The sequence below is a fragment of the Atractosteus spatula genome, chromosome 3 (genome assembly GCF_055471065.1).
Source record: "Atractosteus spatula isolate fAtrSpa1 chromosome 3, fAtrSpa1.hap1, whole genome shotgun sequence".
Lineage (NCBI taxonomy): Eukaryota > Metazoa > Chordata > Actinopteri > Semionotiformes > Lepisosteidae > Atractosteus > Atractosteus spatula.
This window is the reverse complement of record NC_142708.1, coordinates 21036191-21053720: the sequence shown is the minus strand read 5'-3', so window position 1 is coordinate 21053720 and position 17530 is coordinate 21036191. Positions and strand designations below refer to the sequence as shown.

General features: G+C 39.4%; 1 protein-coding gene across 2 annotated transcripts in view; it reads right to left on the bottom strand.

The window, feature by feature from the left end:
• ythdc2 (YTH domain containing 2) overlaps positions 1-11248 on the bottom strand; it is a 36179-nt gene extending 24931 nt beyond the window's left edge. Inside the window, exons 1-12 of one of the 2 annotated variants that reach the window (XM_088912356.1) lie at positions 11150-11248; positions 9095-9251; positions 8788-8878; positions 8177-8373; positions 7247-7443; positions 6238-6404; positions 5958-6060; positions 5050-5206; positions 4362-4469; positions 3931-4103; positions 2554-2689; positions 146-272 (exon numbers count right to left, since the gene is read on the bottom strand). In XM_088912356.1, coding sequence (XP_088768482.1) covers positions 146-272; positions 2554-2689; positions 3931-4103; positions 4362-4469; positions 5050-5206; positions 5958-6060; positions 6238-6404; positions 7247-7443; positions 8177-8373; positions 8788-8878; positions 9095-9245 — 1607 coding nt within the window. In that variant the 5' untranslated portion in view covers positions 9246-9251; positions 11150-11248. Of the gene's footprint in view, positions 1-145; positions 273-2553; positions 2690-3930; positions 4122-4361; positions 4470-5049; positions 5207-5957; positions 6061-6237; positions 6405-7246; positions 7444-8176; positions 8374-8787; positions 8879-9094; positions 9252-11149 lie in introns of both variants that reach the window. The other variant, XM_088912355.1, reaches the window with a different exon arrangement.
• Between the last annotated feature and the right edge of the window lie 6282 nt (positions 11249-17530).

Genomic DNA, 17530 nt, shown 5'->3' with positions numbered 1-17530 from the left:
ACATACAAAATGGGTTTGCATGCAAACATACAAAATTGGGTTTCAGAGAAGACTGGAAAACTAGAAAGACAAAAACAAAGCTGAAAAGGTCCAGCAATAACTAAGATTAGCCGTGTCAGCGTGTTTTATTTCACCCTGGCCTTACCAGCCATTGGATGCTCTCAATTCCACACTGGCCCCCATGCTGAGCAGCTGCTCGACGTGACTCACAAATCCTCTGGCCGCAGCTACCATCAACGGCGAGACGCTGGTCTTGCTGTGCCTGTAATCAACTGGAAGCAGGATTGGCACAGATAACTACAGGTCAGGTAGGACAAATAAACACTTCAATTACCCAATACAAAACCTTAGTTGTCTGCAAACAGTAATACAACAAGTGACTGTCATGACTTCTTTCATGATCTGTTGCGCTGCATGCATTCTAAAAAATGTTAGAAAAAGATCTTAATGATCTATTACAGTATATGCACATAATACACAACAGATCTAGTTACCACTGGAATCCAAACTTGAAACTGCTGTTTCAAGTTTTGATTTCTTATTCATTTAACAACAAGCACCTATTATAAAACAGAAGCCAGTCCTATGTTCATGAAGCCAAACTAATTCTTTTAAATTCTTATTATTTTTTAAAATGATGAAAATTATGAATTTGCCAGTAGGAAATCCAATTTGAAATGACCAACTTAGTATTCTGGGTTTACTAACACTGCCCACAAATTTACAATTCATGGTTCATAAATTCACACAGTGATGTGCAACATACAGTAGTAGCTTACACAAATTTATGGTACTTTCAGCTTTTTAAAATGAAGAGCACATAGCATTTAAATTCATACAAGCAAGGAAATAAGTTTTGAATTATAGCCTAAAAATCAAGCTGTATAATGCTGACTTGTTGCTATTTATGTTCTAAGCTAAAAAGCATGATAAAATATCACAAATGAGGTATGCCTTAATTTACAAAATTACAAATAACTTTAAATCAATCACAGAGTAGTGTTACAGATTATACTGTTCGCCATACAGCGCCGTGCAAAAGAATTCAGATCCTTACATTTTTATCATTTTGTTGCTTTAAAAATATAGTCATGGCACGTTAAAGTGGCAATTATTTTTTTATGTGCACAACCTACTCCACACATTCAAACAAAAAAGCAAAAGGCAAGAAGAGAAATATGAATTAAATTACAGCTAATAATATGACAGAAAAAGTCATAATTTGGATGAGTATTCAAACCATTTGCTATAGCAAACCTAAATTAACTTAGGTGGACAAATTAACTCAATGAAGCACACGGTTAGCTGAGTGGTCTCTTTGTGTGGTTCACATGATTTTATAATAAATGCATCTCTCTCTTTTAAGTCTCTCAGTCAGGTAGGTTGTCAAACAAGGATTCAACCATAAAGACCAAGGAACTTCCAATCAACTCAGAGATAAAGCTGAAGAAAGCACCAAAGGTGAAAGGTATGAAAAAATAAAAAAAAAAACACAGAATATCTCTTTGAGTACTCTGAAGACAGTCATTAAGAAGTGGAATGTTAATCAAACACAGACGCTGCCTCGATCAGGCTTTCCCTCCTAGCTGGGCAGCCGCACTGGGAAACTGGTAAGGGATGTCACTGTGAAGCCAATGACGACTTTGAAAGTTAGAGGTTCAGTGGTGAGAAAATGTCAATGGCTCAACAATATCCTGGTCACTCTAGAACAGGGCTTTGTACGGAACTTAAAAATAAAGCATCTGAAATCCTGATGAAAACCCAACATATTGCATTACTCAGTCAACACCATCTCTGCTGTCAAGCATAGTGGTGGCAGCATCTAGAGAAACAGTTATACTGTAGTTCTGTTTCTCATCAGCAAGGACTGGGAAGCTTGTGAAGACTGTGGGAACATAGCTGGAGCAAAGTACTGGCAAATCCTGGAGGAAAGCCTGCTAAACACCTAGAACTGGAACACCTTTCATTGGGACAGTGATCCAAAAAATAAGGCCAAAGCTACACTGGAGTTGCATAAGAATGAGAAAGCGAACATCCTAGAGTGGCCTATTCAAAATCCTGATATGAACCCTACAATGGATCTGTGGAAAGACTTGAAAGCTGCTGTTCATCAGAGATCACCAAGCAACATGAATGCTTGAGCTAGGAATGAAGAAAAATGGCAACAACCTGGTGTGCAAAGATGGTAGAGATTCACCCCAAAAATGGTGGCTGTAACTGGTGCCAAGGAGCTTCCATTACATTTTACAGTCATGGATCTGAATGCTTATGCTATTAACATATTTCAGTTTTATCTCTTTAGTTTTTGCTGAAATTTATGGTAACATACACTATCTTACCCTTAAATGACAAGTGAGGCCCGCAATATGCAATATGCACTATGCACTTAAAAGCACTCTCATTATAAAAAATATAATTTATTATAAATAATAAACATAAGAAAAAATGTAAAGTTATACAAATAGAACAGATTTATGGAATAAGAAACATAAGAAAAAATGTAAAGTTATACAAATAGAACAGATTTATGGAATAAACGAACATTTAGCTTACCGCTGACATTTTCACTTAAAATGAGGTTAAACAGCTGAACGAATGCATCGACATCTTTATTAAGGAAGATATCAGAGATGCAAGCATCCATTTCTTTTACCAGCCAAGGCTCAAGTGAAGTAGCATCCTTTTCATTCTGCATTTAAAGGATTAAAACAAACAAATATTTCAGATTGATTATTTCTTTGAGTAGAATCTCACTTCAAAATAATATATATTTTCTAACTTTGCATCAAGAGTAAAAGTGTACCAGACACGGTGCTGGCAGTGAGGGTAGTGTGGAACAAGCTCTTTTGGAATAAGCTATGTCGTGTCTTAACAGGGCTGTCATGGGTCACATGTTATTTATTTTTACCCTGTTACCTGCAAATGTCAATACTAAATAGACACAGGAACAAATGTTAACCTACTATAGAAACATGGCAGGCTTTAATAAGTGATTTGAAATAAAAAACAGATTTCTCATTATCACTGTTATTAATATTTGTTATAATTGCATAAATTATATAAGGTTGGTTGGCATGATGGCTCAGTGGTTAGCACTGCTGGGACCCCGGGTTCAATTCCCGACCTGGGGTTCTACAGTATCTATGTGGAGTCTGTATGTTCTCCTCTGGTTCTTATGGGTTTCCTCCAAGTGCTCCAGTTACCTCCCAGTCCAAGGACACAGTGGTAGGTTAACTGGGTTCTGGAAAAACTGACCCCAGTGTGCACGTGTGTATTTATGTGTCTGCCCTGTGATCTACTGTAGGGTGTATCCAGCATTGCACCCGCTACATGGAGAGATAAGATTATGTCATCAGGAATTTGTATTTTACAAATAATTAGCCCATATGATTTTAAAAAATCCCATTTAGGATATTAATTTAGGGCAATCAACCACTACTTACACCTAGTGCACATGCTCACATTGAATGCAGTGATCTTTAAGGGAAAACTGCCTTTCACACTATGTACAGAATAGCACTGGTAACTGTTGAGTTAGAACACAATCTCTTGTTCATAGCAATGCTAGAAAAAGTACAGTACACATTTGCAAGGATATACATCAGCTGAAATATCAAGAATTTGAAGATTTAGCTCCTTTATCACCTCTGACGTTTTTTCAAAACTGCAGGATTGCATCACATTGGTCATATATCTTTTCTACAACTAAAAATCCTTCTATGACAAACTCTGCACTGGAAAATGTTTAGAATATTTTTGCACAAGTCTTGCAAATGCACATTTTATCCTATAATGTGTGTTTTGGATTTACATGCACACAAACACTTTAATTTTTTTCTATAATCATCTATTTGAATTTAAAACAGATTAAAAATATCATGTGAATGAACAGGCATATACTGTATAACTTAAAAAAAATAATAACATTACCAGCTGACTAAATACAGCGTCGCCACCACCATCAAAAAAGTCATTATCCTGTAACAGACAAGAGGCAGCTTTGTCTCTCTGAGGCTCTTGTGTGCTGTTCTTTCTCATTTCTTGTCTGCTGTTTCTGTCCTGATCTTTGCACCAATCGGTGAGCAATGTCTTTTGCTTTTCCTCTGTAAAAGGAATACACTCTGTAAGACAGGGGGCACAGGGGTTGTAAGCATTCCACATCTGAATTCATAGTCTTAAGGTCTGTGGTCATCCACAAAATACATCACCACACCTTCTCAAATACTTGAAACTTAGTCATGTCACAACTAGTACGGACTTCAGAACTCTCATACCACATACTAACATCGTTTCTATGTACTGTATATGGGATGTGAGTTACCAATGGTTTCAGAAAACCTCTCTTGTATTTTTCACTTTACCTTTTAGCTTATCCTCCTTGTATTTCTTCATGTCCTTGTTTGTATATCCAGTTGTCCGTAAGATATCTTCTAGGAAAAGAGCCTTAACTTCAAATGGTCTTCCCTTGACTGAAATAAATAACATTTCGGTGAGAAAATGATACAGTAGATTTTGTCAATTGCACTTCACAAAAAGTCCAAAGAGCCACTTACAACAGTACCTTGATTTTATGTTATTATCAAGGACACAGCACAAGAAGGTTTGGTATGTAGCTCAGTTAAGTTAATCCATGTCAGAACTAAAGTTTGAAATGGGATCTTCCAGCAACTATAACAAGCATTTTCCCTTAACCACCCAACATGTTTCTTATATTGTATCTTATATCTTATATGGCTTCTGTGCTCCACGAATCCACATACAATGGAATTTGAGTATAATTTTCCAGAGATGTAATGTACACCAAGTTCATAATATCCTTAAACCGATATTAGATATTATTAGCCGATAACTAGAAAATGCTTCATTTCCATAGAGCAACCCTGATTCTTCTGAATGATGATGACATATATCAAAACACATTAAACAAGTCGTAACAAAACCTCAACACAAGGTTTATTCAAGGTGCAACACAAAAATTTTAGTACAACTATGACATTTACAATGATGATACTTCTGTATCTAGCTTAAAAAAAACACTCATTTACTTACTGTATATAACTGGGCATGAGCCGAAGTATCTTACAAACAGGTTCACATCAAGAGCTGCGCTAGACAGAATTAGTTTCAAAGATGGCAATTTCTGCATTATGTCCCTAATTTTAGTCAGCAGGAAATCACTTAACCCATCCCTCTCATGTACTTCATCCTAAAACAAAGAGAAAGGAAAGTGTTACTGAGAAGGTTTGAGGTCTTTAACTCGAGCATGAAACTTCATATTATGATTATGTACTATAAACATTTAGGTGTAACCACAAAATTTAATTTGACTAACCTGTGGAGCTGCATGTCATGAATCTTGAAATTCAAATAAACATGCAATCAGAAATGTCAAAATGCTTTCATGAATTTATTTTATTACTACATAAAGAAAAGACCACCAAGGTTTCAAGATCAATAAGAATCTCTTCGATTGAACTATTTAGTAATGATTTAAACTCCACAAAATCCATTGAGTTATATAGTTACTTCTTTATTTAAATCAAAAGCTAATTGGTCTACTGTATTATTACAAAGAATATGTTGTTATACTGAAAGAATTATGTTTTAATTGGGGGGGCCTACATATTGTCTACAAACATTGCACTGTTGTTATAGTACCTCATAGAAAAGGTGTTATAGTTATCATATTAAGATTATGCTTTGAGAAACAGTGTACAAATACACGTCATTTTTATGATTTCCTGTTAAAACAATGTCTTTACTATAATAGAAATCATATATTTCATTCATTTTCAAAATGGAAAAAAAATTGCAGCTATCCTGAGATCACCAGGTCAATACATTTCAGCTGTGCAAAACACAAAGTGTATTTATCATTTTTATATCTTCCACAACTTATGTATTCAAATAATCATATACTGTGTAGTTTAACAAATTCCAAATTATGTTTTTCTTACCACTATGACATGTGTTACAGTTGCCAAACTAGCATCTCCAGCCATCAGCGTACGCAGAAGTACACCACTAGTGCAGAATGTAAGCAGGGTTTTTGGTGAAACTCTGAAAGATGAAAGAAAATCGAAAAATTACAGGGGTCCTACGTATGGGCAAAGCATGCCATACAGACTTTCACATGACAGCTTGTCGCAGCAGTGATGTCTAACAATGTCTTAAAGCCCCAAGACTGAAATATTAACGGCTGATAACAGTGTAATTGACTTTGAATGCGTCTTCTACCTGCTTTCAAGTCGGATTTGGTATCCTACGGTCTGACCAATCTTTTCCCCTCTCTCTGCAGCCACTCGCTCGGCCACAGCAATGGCTGCAAGCCTCCTTGGCTGAGTGCAGAATATTCGGCACGGGACTGCACTCTTGCTAGAGTCGTCTAAAATGAACTGGGGAACCTTAAACGGAAAAAAATAAGCATAAGTTCCGCCTCTCCAAATGCTTATATTATGATGCAAGAAAATGGCTAAAGATTGTGTTAACAGAATACTTTAATTTAATGGTGACCTAGGGTGCTATGTCCAATTATGGTTTTGGTTTTTAAATTAGAACTGTTATTTATTTTTTAATTAGTTACCTTCCCACCTTGGAATCGCTAAATTATATTATGTCTCGACTCACACTGATGATCCCTAGTACCCCCAGAGGGAAACTGAGGAGGTGCAGATAGACTCCTCCAACCCACCCATTCATTTGAGTCATTAAATTTTTTTTTGACATGTCACGTCATGCTCTGCAGGAACCTAAAGGAGACTCAAATCAAAATGAAGAGCAGCAGCCTTCGCTGATGTTGGCATGAGGCTGCAGGTGCCCCAGGGACTCTCACAGTTCAGTATTTTGTGAGAAAAATACCCTTATCTCCAGCTGCTTGTGGAATCCCAGTCACAGTCAGCTAGTAACATGCAACCTCTGGAGCAAGACCACTTAACGTCTGAACCACGCGAGATCCCCAAAATAGTTTTCTTGACTATCTTTAAAATACTGCATATAGACAAAGTGAGACACACAAAAGGAGGATTTCATCTGATCATACAGTATGTACTATGGCTTGGTTCAAAGTTTGGGTATTTTATATCTAAATCCCTCTAAATACAACTTGTAGAAATTGGCACAGAGAGAAAAATGTTTTTACCTGAGATTATCTCAGGATATCTTTGATCAACAAAATGTATCTTTGATTAAAAAAAAAAACATCTGTGCAATTAAAGGTAAAAACAAGGCATCTCCAAAAAGAACTGACCTGTGTGGTCTTTCCAGATCCAGTTTCTCCAACAATTAATACCACCCTGTTCATTTTAATAACCTGGACAATTTCTTCCTGTCTTTCAAACACTGGAAGTGAGCGCCTGAAGGAGTCTAAGTCAGAGGCTCCTCGCCGTGCAGGAGTCTGAGGGATCCCACTGTTGAGGCGCCCGCTTGTTCTGTTTTTCTCTCTTTCTGGAAAATTGAGTTCTGATTTATTTATGAACTTAGTAACAAAAGTACACGTAAAACTGCGCGGACACACTACGCAGTGTACAGGGTGGGCATGTCAATCTTAAATAAAAGAAAAAACGTCTTTTTCTCCAAAAAATCTTATACGCCAGTTTCTGAAAGTAAATAACCTCTGCATATAATGGTGTATGATGATCGATTAGAGCAGTGGTTCTCAAACTTTTCAATCCCAGGGCCCATTTACAGAAATATTAAAGTTTTGTGCCACGCTTCCCCCCACTACAGACACGTATACGTCACCAGTCTGAGCATGTTACTATATTATATACAATCGTGGCAGGAATCAGACGCAGTGAAATGCGGAGCTCTTGCTCAGCTACTTTCAGATGTTTTCCGTTGTTTTTTATAACTGTCAAACTTCAAAAACCCAGCCTGTACCACATGCGATTCCAACATACTGCATACAGTCCCACAGAGTGGCGTCTGTATGATGTATATATGCTGAACATGTCAGAGAAGCTTTGGTTATGCCACAAAACTTCCATTTTTATTGAAAAACAATTCAATTTTTATTTCTCACATGTGACTTCTTCAAAATTCCATGGCACATACATTAATGTCTGAGGCATACGGGCTAGGTTAAATTACATTTCTATCTTTCTATCGTATGTAGTTAGAGCACAGAAGAAAATTAAATTTTAAAAACAATATAATACAAAATTATTCATACACTTACCGGCTTCGACAGCAACTGACATTCCCCTTTCAGATCTAGGCAGAAGGTCAGTTCGCTCTTTGTTGGTAACAGGATATCTCTGAAGCAGACTTCGTACAAAATGCTTGGTATTGAGGGACAGGCTGAAGCTCATTAGGGAATGTGCTCCCTCCGAACCATCTTTCTTCTTCACGGTAAGAAGTCTGTTTGTTCCTTTTCTGAAACAGCAGGGTTTTAATTGATTTTTGTAAAACGCCCTTCCAGAATACATACAATGTAAAGGTAGCACTGCACTTAACTAATGTGCTTCAAATATTGACGAGCAAAAATCACAAAATTAAAAGAAAGAACAAAATTGTGCGTCGTGTTGACCCATTGTCACAGCTTTCCCAAAAAGTAAAGGTCTCTTACCCACTGCCACAGACATTTACAAATACACCCTAGAGTATACTGTATATGTGTTTTGAAGAATCTCTATTCACAACTGCTAGCCAGGTTTGACATTAAACATGCATTTAATTTTTTTTTCTTCCATAAACTAGAACTATGCTAAAACAGACAGAGTTTAATTTGTACAATATGATATAACACCAGATTAAGTATTTGAAACATGCGACTGGCTCAAAACTCACCCTTTACTTTTAGAAATCAGGCCTGATGACTGGGCCAGGCGATGAACAAAGGCACGTTCGGTGCTTGTCAAGGAAGATGGAAACTCCATTTCTGTAACATCATTGACAGAGGGAACTTGGCAAACTGTGCATTGTTGTATTCTAAGTAAATCTATGAAGGATTCATTTTTATTGCCCAGCCACCCACAGAATACAAAACCTTTTCATGGCATGTTTATCAAATGTTGGTTTCCACTTATACGCACATGGTGATTTTGCTTCCTCAATCATATAAACACTGTAACAACAAAGAATAGTTTTCGGTTACCTTTTTGATCACTGTATCGAAACCTCTCAAGTGCGGCATGAACTGCAATCTTCACTTCTTCATCAACCCTGATATCTTTCAGTCCTTTGCCCTTGGAACAAGACGGTTTGGGCTGGGGCACAACTGGCCTTGTGGACCCACTACGTGACATGTTGCTCTACAAAAGACAAAGTTACATTTTTTGCTGATGTTATCCTCCAATGAAATGGTTTGAGATGTGCACTGTTCTGCAAAGGAGCTACATTCAATTTTGCCATCAGAACTTTACAGTGAATACAGTTGTTTGGGTAAGAAGAAACCAAGCTTGTTATTTTGAAAACGTTTATTCATATCGATCAGAATCCTGAGAAACATTAACACAAAGTAAACTACAGAAGTCTTGTAGAATCTACTGTAACCAATCACATTTATCCATCAAATCTAATAAGACTCACTGTCAAATGTTTGTTGTAGTACTTTTTGTACTACAAATTACAAATTGTTCAAGATTAAATCATGTTAAAACACAATTACTAAAACTCCAGTACACAATCACCACATAAATACACGGCTGCATAAGAAAAAAAGAGACTTTAATCAAAGACCTTAGCACAGTAGTACGTCCGATACAATGACCTACAAGTAGTAAATATGTCAAGATCAAGTGTTGCAAACACGATTCTGGACGCTTGCTCCACTTTAGCATTTGAAATGGCACAGAAGCCAAGCCTGCAGTCTGCTTCAGCTTTAGCAGAAAGGTGTTATAATGAGGGCAGCACTGTGGCACAGTGGTTAGCATTGCCGGGTGCGGTTCCTGGGCTGCTATCTGCAAGGAGTTTGTATGTTCCCCCAGTGATAACGTGGGATTTTAAACTGGAGCGCTCCACATACATAAAAATCCATCATATTTTTTAATGTAATCAAACTAATGTGTTGAATTGCCCCCAACATAAAATGTGTATCATATTGTACTCATCCCATGGTCACAAATGCAATTTACATTAACATAAAGCAAAAATAAGGTTTTGGCTGTGCTGTGTTGATATTTCTGGAGAACACCGCATGTCTAACTCCGTTCACAAGTCTCTTTCTCGTCACTATCCAGTGGACATAAAAACTGCTCTTGATTAGTGCACTAAACCAACGAGAGTAGAGGTCAGGGTGTTGAACCAGAGACAAGAGTGCTGAGGGCCCAAATTCAGGGCGGCGCACCGCTGTAGTGCAACTCAAGAGTGCGCCACTAATTGCCCTGTCACACTGTATAAAAGGACCTGCAGATCGGCACAGTAAATGGGAGCGGACTCGGGAGGAAAGGGTTAAAAAAAAAGGTTAACGGAAATAAACCATACTTTTACCGGTGTGCTTAAACTGCTAGAGGTAAGGCTGTACTCTAGTCCTGGGAATTCTTAGGACATAATGTCACATGGACAAATCGGGGAAATAAACACGAAATGTACGTGCACGCAGAGAAATTATTGTTTAATGAAATGAGGATTTGGCATGCAAAGTATACAATACTGGTCGGTGCAGACCTGCCTTCGGTATACAAATGTTTTAAGAACAGGCGTTGCCTCCTAGACTGACTTCAAAGCCCTTATTAAACTGCTAATCTGTCACAAAGGTTATTCTTCATTTTATGAACAGTGCGAATCCGCGATAAGTTTAATTTCTCTCTGTTCTCCTCAGCTAAAGCAGGCGCGTCTGCAAAGTTCGGTCTTCCAAGCGCTGGCAGCGTCTTCAGAAATCACCTCAGCATGTTTTCATAGACACCACGATACCAGTAATGAGTCGTTTCTCACGAGACTTTTATCCTATAAGCACATAAACCTCGCGAAACGTAAATACTGAAGAACTGAAGACAATAAAGCGTAAAGCAGCGGAATCATTCCAGCTATTCTGTTCTAGATCCACAGCCTGCTGTTAACAACAAGGCCGGTTTAGTGACCTGCAGGACAGAATTTAAAATTCATGTTGGCTCCGGACAGTGTGTGTATTTTAAATGTTAAAATCACCTTACTCGGATCGATATTTCAGTACATGACGTTTATATTAACCTGTGTCCCAGACCAAACGCACCTCTATTCTCGACTTCACTCACTGTTCCCTTTCGTTTCTTCGCTTTCAAAAGCCGAATCCAGGAACTTGGGGTGACGTCACCGCCCCTGCTTACCCATGCTCCCGCCTCGCGGTTCGGGCTGGCCAATCCCGCGGAGCTGCACGCTGTCGCCACTCCCCGTTGCCACTTCTCTTAAACGCTGTAATTTAATAATGTTTGGTCCAGATTGATGAAATATTAAAACATATTCCTACAGATACACTGATAGAGGAATGTGATTCGAGACAATAACTCGTAGTTATTTCAAATATTACCTATGTCATTTCATTGGTAAGATTTGAAAGGTGGTAGTTCATAATTACTGTCCCTGAAAAAAGTATAACCTCTCACTGGTTCTGCATATTGTGATTTATTTGAAAAACCAATACCTCGATGCAGTTTATTACACTGCCACACTGGCGTAGTTTCCTAAAAACTGTAAATACATTCACATATGTGCATGTACACAATAGATGTGCGTGACTGCTGCATAGAGTACATTCAGTACTTGATCCAGTGCCTGAATATACCGAAAACCACTAGATGACGCCTGAGTACCATTATTTTCTTGTACATTTTACTGAAACAACAAGGTGACGGAGTGCCTAATAACTGTTCGGTTTTTATAATGGCTAGTTTCGATATAAAAAGGTTACAGCTCGATTCTTATTCATTGAGTTCTGCCTGTAAGACGTTTACATAAACGTATGGAAATAAGAAAAAGAACTAAGCACATTAAAAAACTGACAAATATTAGAACTAAGAAGGATAAAAAATTAAAGAGGTCCTTCAGAAGATAATTGAAAGAAACGATCCGGGCGAAATGAACAGTAAAGGCTGAAGACTGGCGAGTCAGTGTAGACTGGGAGGACTCCAACCAGCATGAATACGTGACAAGTGAACGACAGAGAGCACATTCCCAAGGCCAATGATAGCGCTTGAACGGAGAGCGCTACGTTGGCTTACTGTGGTGACAATTTGTTTATGTTCAGGTGGGTAGCTGCGTCAGCATGCGTAGGATGCAAAGGACCAAGTAATAGGTTTATTCCATGCTGAAAAAAAGAAAAAAGAAAACAACGTTTCGGCTGTGGAGCCTTCTTCAGGTGTGAGAAAGACAGGGCAGTAAGCAAAGGTAATGTAGCGGGAGAACAAAAGCTGGGAGAGAGGAGGAGTGAGAGGCGGGAGCAGGGGACAGAAAGAAAGGCCAATCAAGAGGTGTGAAGTCAGAATAGGTGTAGAGAGGTGTGAAATAAAACCTACAATGAATAGAGAGAATTTAGAAGAAAAGAAGTCTGTCGTTAAGAGAAGGGGGAAGGTGTGATCTTAGCTGCAGGATTTTGGTTTCTGTAGTCTTTCTGGTGTATGAGTTCAGAAAACCGTCTTTGAGAACACAGACGGAGAGATTAGAGTGGTCATGGCTGTCAGAGGTGAAATGAGAAACAATGGGCTTGGAGAGATCTTTAATCTTCACAGCCCTGACGTGTTCTCTGAAGTGGTCTCCGAGTCTCCTTCCTGTTTCTCCAATGTAGATGGCTGGGCATTTACTGCAAGAGATACAGTAAATAAGGTTGCTGGAGGTACAAGATGCCATCTGGGTGATCCGGAATTGTCCTGAGGGGCATTGAATGAGTGTGGTGTTAGATGTGTACTTGCAGGTGATACAGCGAGCTCTGTTGCAAGGGAAAGTGCCTGGTGTGGATGGTTGCTGAGGGCGGTCAAGGGAGCTTTGAACAAGAAGGTTACGCAGATTAGGTGGTCGGTAATATGAGATGATGAGGCGGTCAGAAAAGAGGGCACCAATGAAGGGATCATCCTGTAGGCTGGAAAAGTTGTCGTTAATAGTCCTGGGGATAGGAAGTGTGTTGGAGTGGTAGGGAAGCACCAACGGAATGCGGTTGTTACGGCGGGAGTTCCTGATTGAGTTGATGGTCCGAGGGGTGTTTTTGGCTCGGGCAAGGGCCCTGGGGTATCCTCTGTTGATGAAAAAGGAGTACATTTTGAGGGCTTGGTTCTGGAAGTCGATCATGGCCTCCTAATAATCTCCATCTATGAATTGGCTTCATTACTCTCCTCCCCACTAATAACTGGTGTGTGGTGTATGGTGAGCGTTCTGGTGCACTATGGCTGCCGTCGCATCATCCAGGCGGATGCTATACATTGGTGGGGGGATCATTAAACAATACATTTCTATTTTTCATAAACTTTTTACACAATACATGTACATGTAAATTGTGCAGTGATGTATGAAGATCTCACCTTGTTACAAGGATTTTTTTTTTCTAGGTCTCTTCAGCCAACTTCTTAGAGGGAAAGGCATCAAAGACAATCAGACAGAAGTGCTACAAAGAAGATATGCCTCTCTGAAATCAGTCCCAGAGAAGAGCAATCAAAAAAATCCCTGGACTTACAAAAATGCCGGCACTAACTATAAAAGAACTGATCATTTTTAGTCTTGTACGGAAAAGACTACAAGCTGATCTGATTCAAGTAGTGAACGTCCTTGAAGGGACAGCAGTCAGCCCAATGGACTTATTCCCAGTAGTGAAACAAGAACCTCAGGATTTATAGTTACTGTATTACAACTTAATGTTGAGTCTACCAAGCTAAACATTTTTTTCTCAGTTAGCACCTTTACTGGAAGAGCAGTAATTACAGAAATGTACTGAGCTGCACTTATTCTTCGCTATAAGTGTTGTTGGGTTATTTTTTGAAAAACTGAAATGATTTGTCTTAAGTAACAAATCCAGAGACCACAGCAGATTCATGTGTAAGGAGTCACGTTTCTTCTTAATTTCATCTGCTCATTTTAACACATTTTGATAACTTGGTGCTAGAATTTCTAAATAGCAATTATTACTAAATAATTATGTTATCCTTTTTTTTACTGGTTTTCAACTTGTTACTCATTTTACTGTGTTCTTTTGTAAATGTCTCACTTATGAACCGCATAAAAAACTGTCACTGTCGACGTTAAAAAAATGTTTTGTTTTATGATTGGGAATGAAGAACTGGAATGTCTTCCCCGTTTCTTAAGAATAATAAAACAATAGGGATGAAGTAAATAGATTCAGGATTTTCTTAAGAAGTAACTATTGAGAATAGGCTGCCAGAAAAGGATGGAGTGCTAATCCTGCATTAACGTTTAGATGGTACAATGCACATGTTAGTGTGGAGAAGTAGTTCTCAGCAGCTGCTCCTAAAAAGATAGGTTAGAGACGAAAATCCCTCATAAAATGAGGCTTTGAAGAAAAGCAAATAGCTGCTGAAGAAAAGAGCAGAATTTTCTCTGGACTTTACGAGGCTCTCAAAGGTCATTAGCAGAGGTCTCCATGGTTATAGACATCAGGTTACTTAACACAGAAACAGAGTGCCAGGTCAAGGGGCCTTAAAGATACATACAGTAATGAAAGAAAACCACATTTTATTTTGGTGTGAGTAGCCTCTGCAGCAGCTGTGTTTTTTCTTCAGTTCTACATAAATGATTCCATATTCATCGGGATGCTTGAACCTGACAGAGTGAATGAAGTCAAATGAATTAGAATGCGAACCTTTGCTAAATTGAGCATTGGTGCTTAACTACCTGACAGCCGGAATACTGACAACAACAACAAAAAATGTTCATGGGTATTAGTTCTTACATTTTTGGTTGTTTTATTAATTGCCCATAAAACCTTAATGCAACAACTCTCCTAAGAAAATTGATGACCTATTCAATTGATTCTGATCGATATTCAGGAATAGTGGGCAGCTGATCAGAAGAACTTGTTGCGCATAGTCTCTAACCATCAATATGTATTGCAAAACAATTTGATGCCTAATGTTTAATTTAATTCCTGTCAATGCACGGACAGCTTTAAAGCCCTGTCCTGTCTTGTATTGGGTGAATGTGGAGAAATGGTGTATGGGGCAAGCACTAGGACCTTGACTGCTGGGTTCCTGTGGGCTTTAGAGGCACCTTGCCATAAGCAACTGATTAAGTCCTGGAAGACACTGCTGACAAAACATTTAATCCAATTAATGGCTTCACTTAAGACATCAAAGTGCGCGACGTAATGAAAACCAGAAACAAAGGAGGCACCTGGGGGCCCGTGCAGCCTGCTTACCCATCCTTCCATTTTCGAACCGCTTCTTCAGGGTCATGGGTGATCCTAGCAACTTAAGATGGCAGAAGACAGGGTACATCCTGAAAGGATACAGCCAGTCCATCGCAAGGCACACACACAGACACACACAGACACTCACGGCCAGTTTTCCCAGAAGCCAGTTCAAGCCAGGTGAACTGGCAGTCCAAAGCACCAGTGTGTCTTTGGACTGTGGGGGGAACCAGAGCACCCAGAGGAAACCCACACGAACGTGGGGAGAACGTACAAACTCTACAATTGAACCCAGCGCTCCAGCTCTGCCACCATGCCACCCCAGCCTACTCATGCACCGGTGAAATTCCCTTACCGTAACGTGGCTCTGCAATGGCCCCGTTCTTTTTAGTTTACTAAGAGGTCCTCACTTCTTTTCCAGGACATCGGGATCTCCTCTAAAAGGTTAGACTGGCACCCTATGATATTATCACTGCATTTGTCACATTTGGTAGCTTCTTTTTAATTTTAATGCAATTTCTGATTTTAAATAGTGCACGTAAGGCTGGCTGGGGTTTCCAAATTTTGTACTCCGTCCGTGATGTAGACCAGACCAGCTCTGGTCACTTGGAATTCATGATACATGACTTGGGAAGAATGTTCTGAAAATGTGGTTGTTGGTGGCACAAAAGGGAAAGGAGCATGGAAAAATTATCCAAAGCTTGGAGAACTTTCTTTTTATATTGCTCTGAATAATACATATTTACCAGCAGCCATATCACCCTGCAACTCACAACTGGCAATCCACTGAAGCTGATGAGCCTGACCACTGCTCCTATGGATTGATAAGGCTACTGGAAGAGGTATTAGATGGGCCAATAGGGGGCGCTCACCCTGCAGCCTGTGTGGGTCCTAATGCCCCAGGATAGTGACGGGGACACTACACTGTAAAAAGGCGTCGTCCTTCGGATGAGACGTAAAAACCGAATCCTGACTCTCTGTGGCCATTAAAATCCCAGGGCGTTTCTTGAAAAGAGTAGGGGTCTAACCTCGGCATCCTGGACAAGTTTCCCATTGGCCCTTACCAATCATGGCCTCCTAATAAATTAACATCTATAAACTGGCTTCGTCACTCTGCTCTCCTCCCCACTGATAGCTGATGTGTGGTGAGCATTCTGGCGCACTATGGCTGCCGTTGCATCATAATGTAATGATTTATTAGGACTCTATAGCTAGGCAACATGTACAGAAAATGTCAAAGCTACCTCATAACTTGAGTTACTTTGTTTTATTGGAAAGAAAATAGTTGAAAACCATCAGCTCAATTTAAGTCGTATTTTAATTGGAAAGCCAATTAAGCCATTTGCTTAACTAAATTCAACCGAATTCTGAATCTAGGTTAGGCATATGGACAGAAGTAGTCAACGTTGCCCGTGGCCTGTGAGCCAAAAGCAGAAAACATTCTCAAGTATTTAATATTCCACATGATTATTATTTTAAACGAAGAAATTGCCGTATGTTCGTTTATGCGAACTGTGCCCATATGTTTTGTGTAGTGAATTAGGACTTTACTACGCTCACTATGATGAATACAAAAACCGTGATGTTTTCCCTTAAAATATTTAAATACAATCTCACACGAAACGGTTTTTAAGGGACACAGTCCTGCTACATTAGAATATCGTGCAATGTATTAATAAAATTACCTTTCTGCATTAACTGAAGGAGGTAGGGCCAATTAATGTGAGTCTTGCTTTGGGCAAAACGTTTCACTGGAACAACAGCTCGAAGTCGATTATGGCTCACCAAACTTAAGCAAACAAACGAATTGCATTTTAGTTTCAGTATTTGTTTTAACCAGATATTTAATTTGGGTATGAACTCCCATTTACAGAGATACCCTCTCAGTCTCACGCTATTCATTGGTTGACGTTTCACACTGCTGCGAAGAGGTGTGAACTATATTTATATAATGCCCAGTTTGAGGCGAGAATTGCTCCTTAGATCTTCACCGTTCAGAAAGGGCTCGGAGTGTCTCTCTGCCAAGCCCAGCCCACTTTCCTCCCAACATCTCGCCCGGGAGCGCGCACTCACACACTCTGGCTTGGGGATTGAGTGGTGCACGCGCACCTCGCTGGTGGGTTAAGTGCCTGTAGTCTTGTTTGCATTGTGAGCTGCCAGTGCTCCTGCGAAGGCTAGTGATTGTCTGCTGCAGCAGTTAGCTCGCCGACGTCGGAGACTTCTCCGGACCGGGGGGCTGATAAGTGCGGCTGGAGACCGGGGTTGATC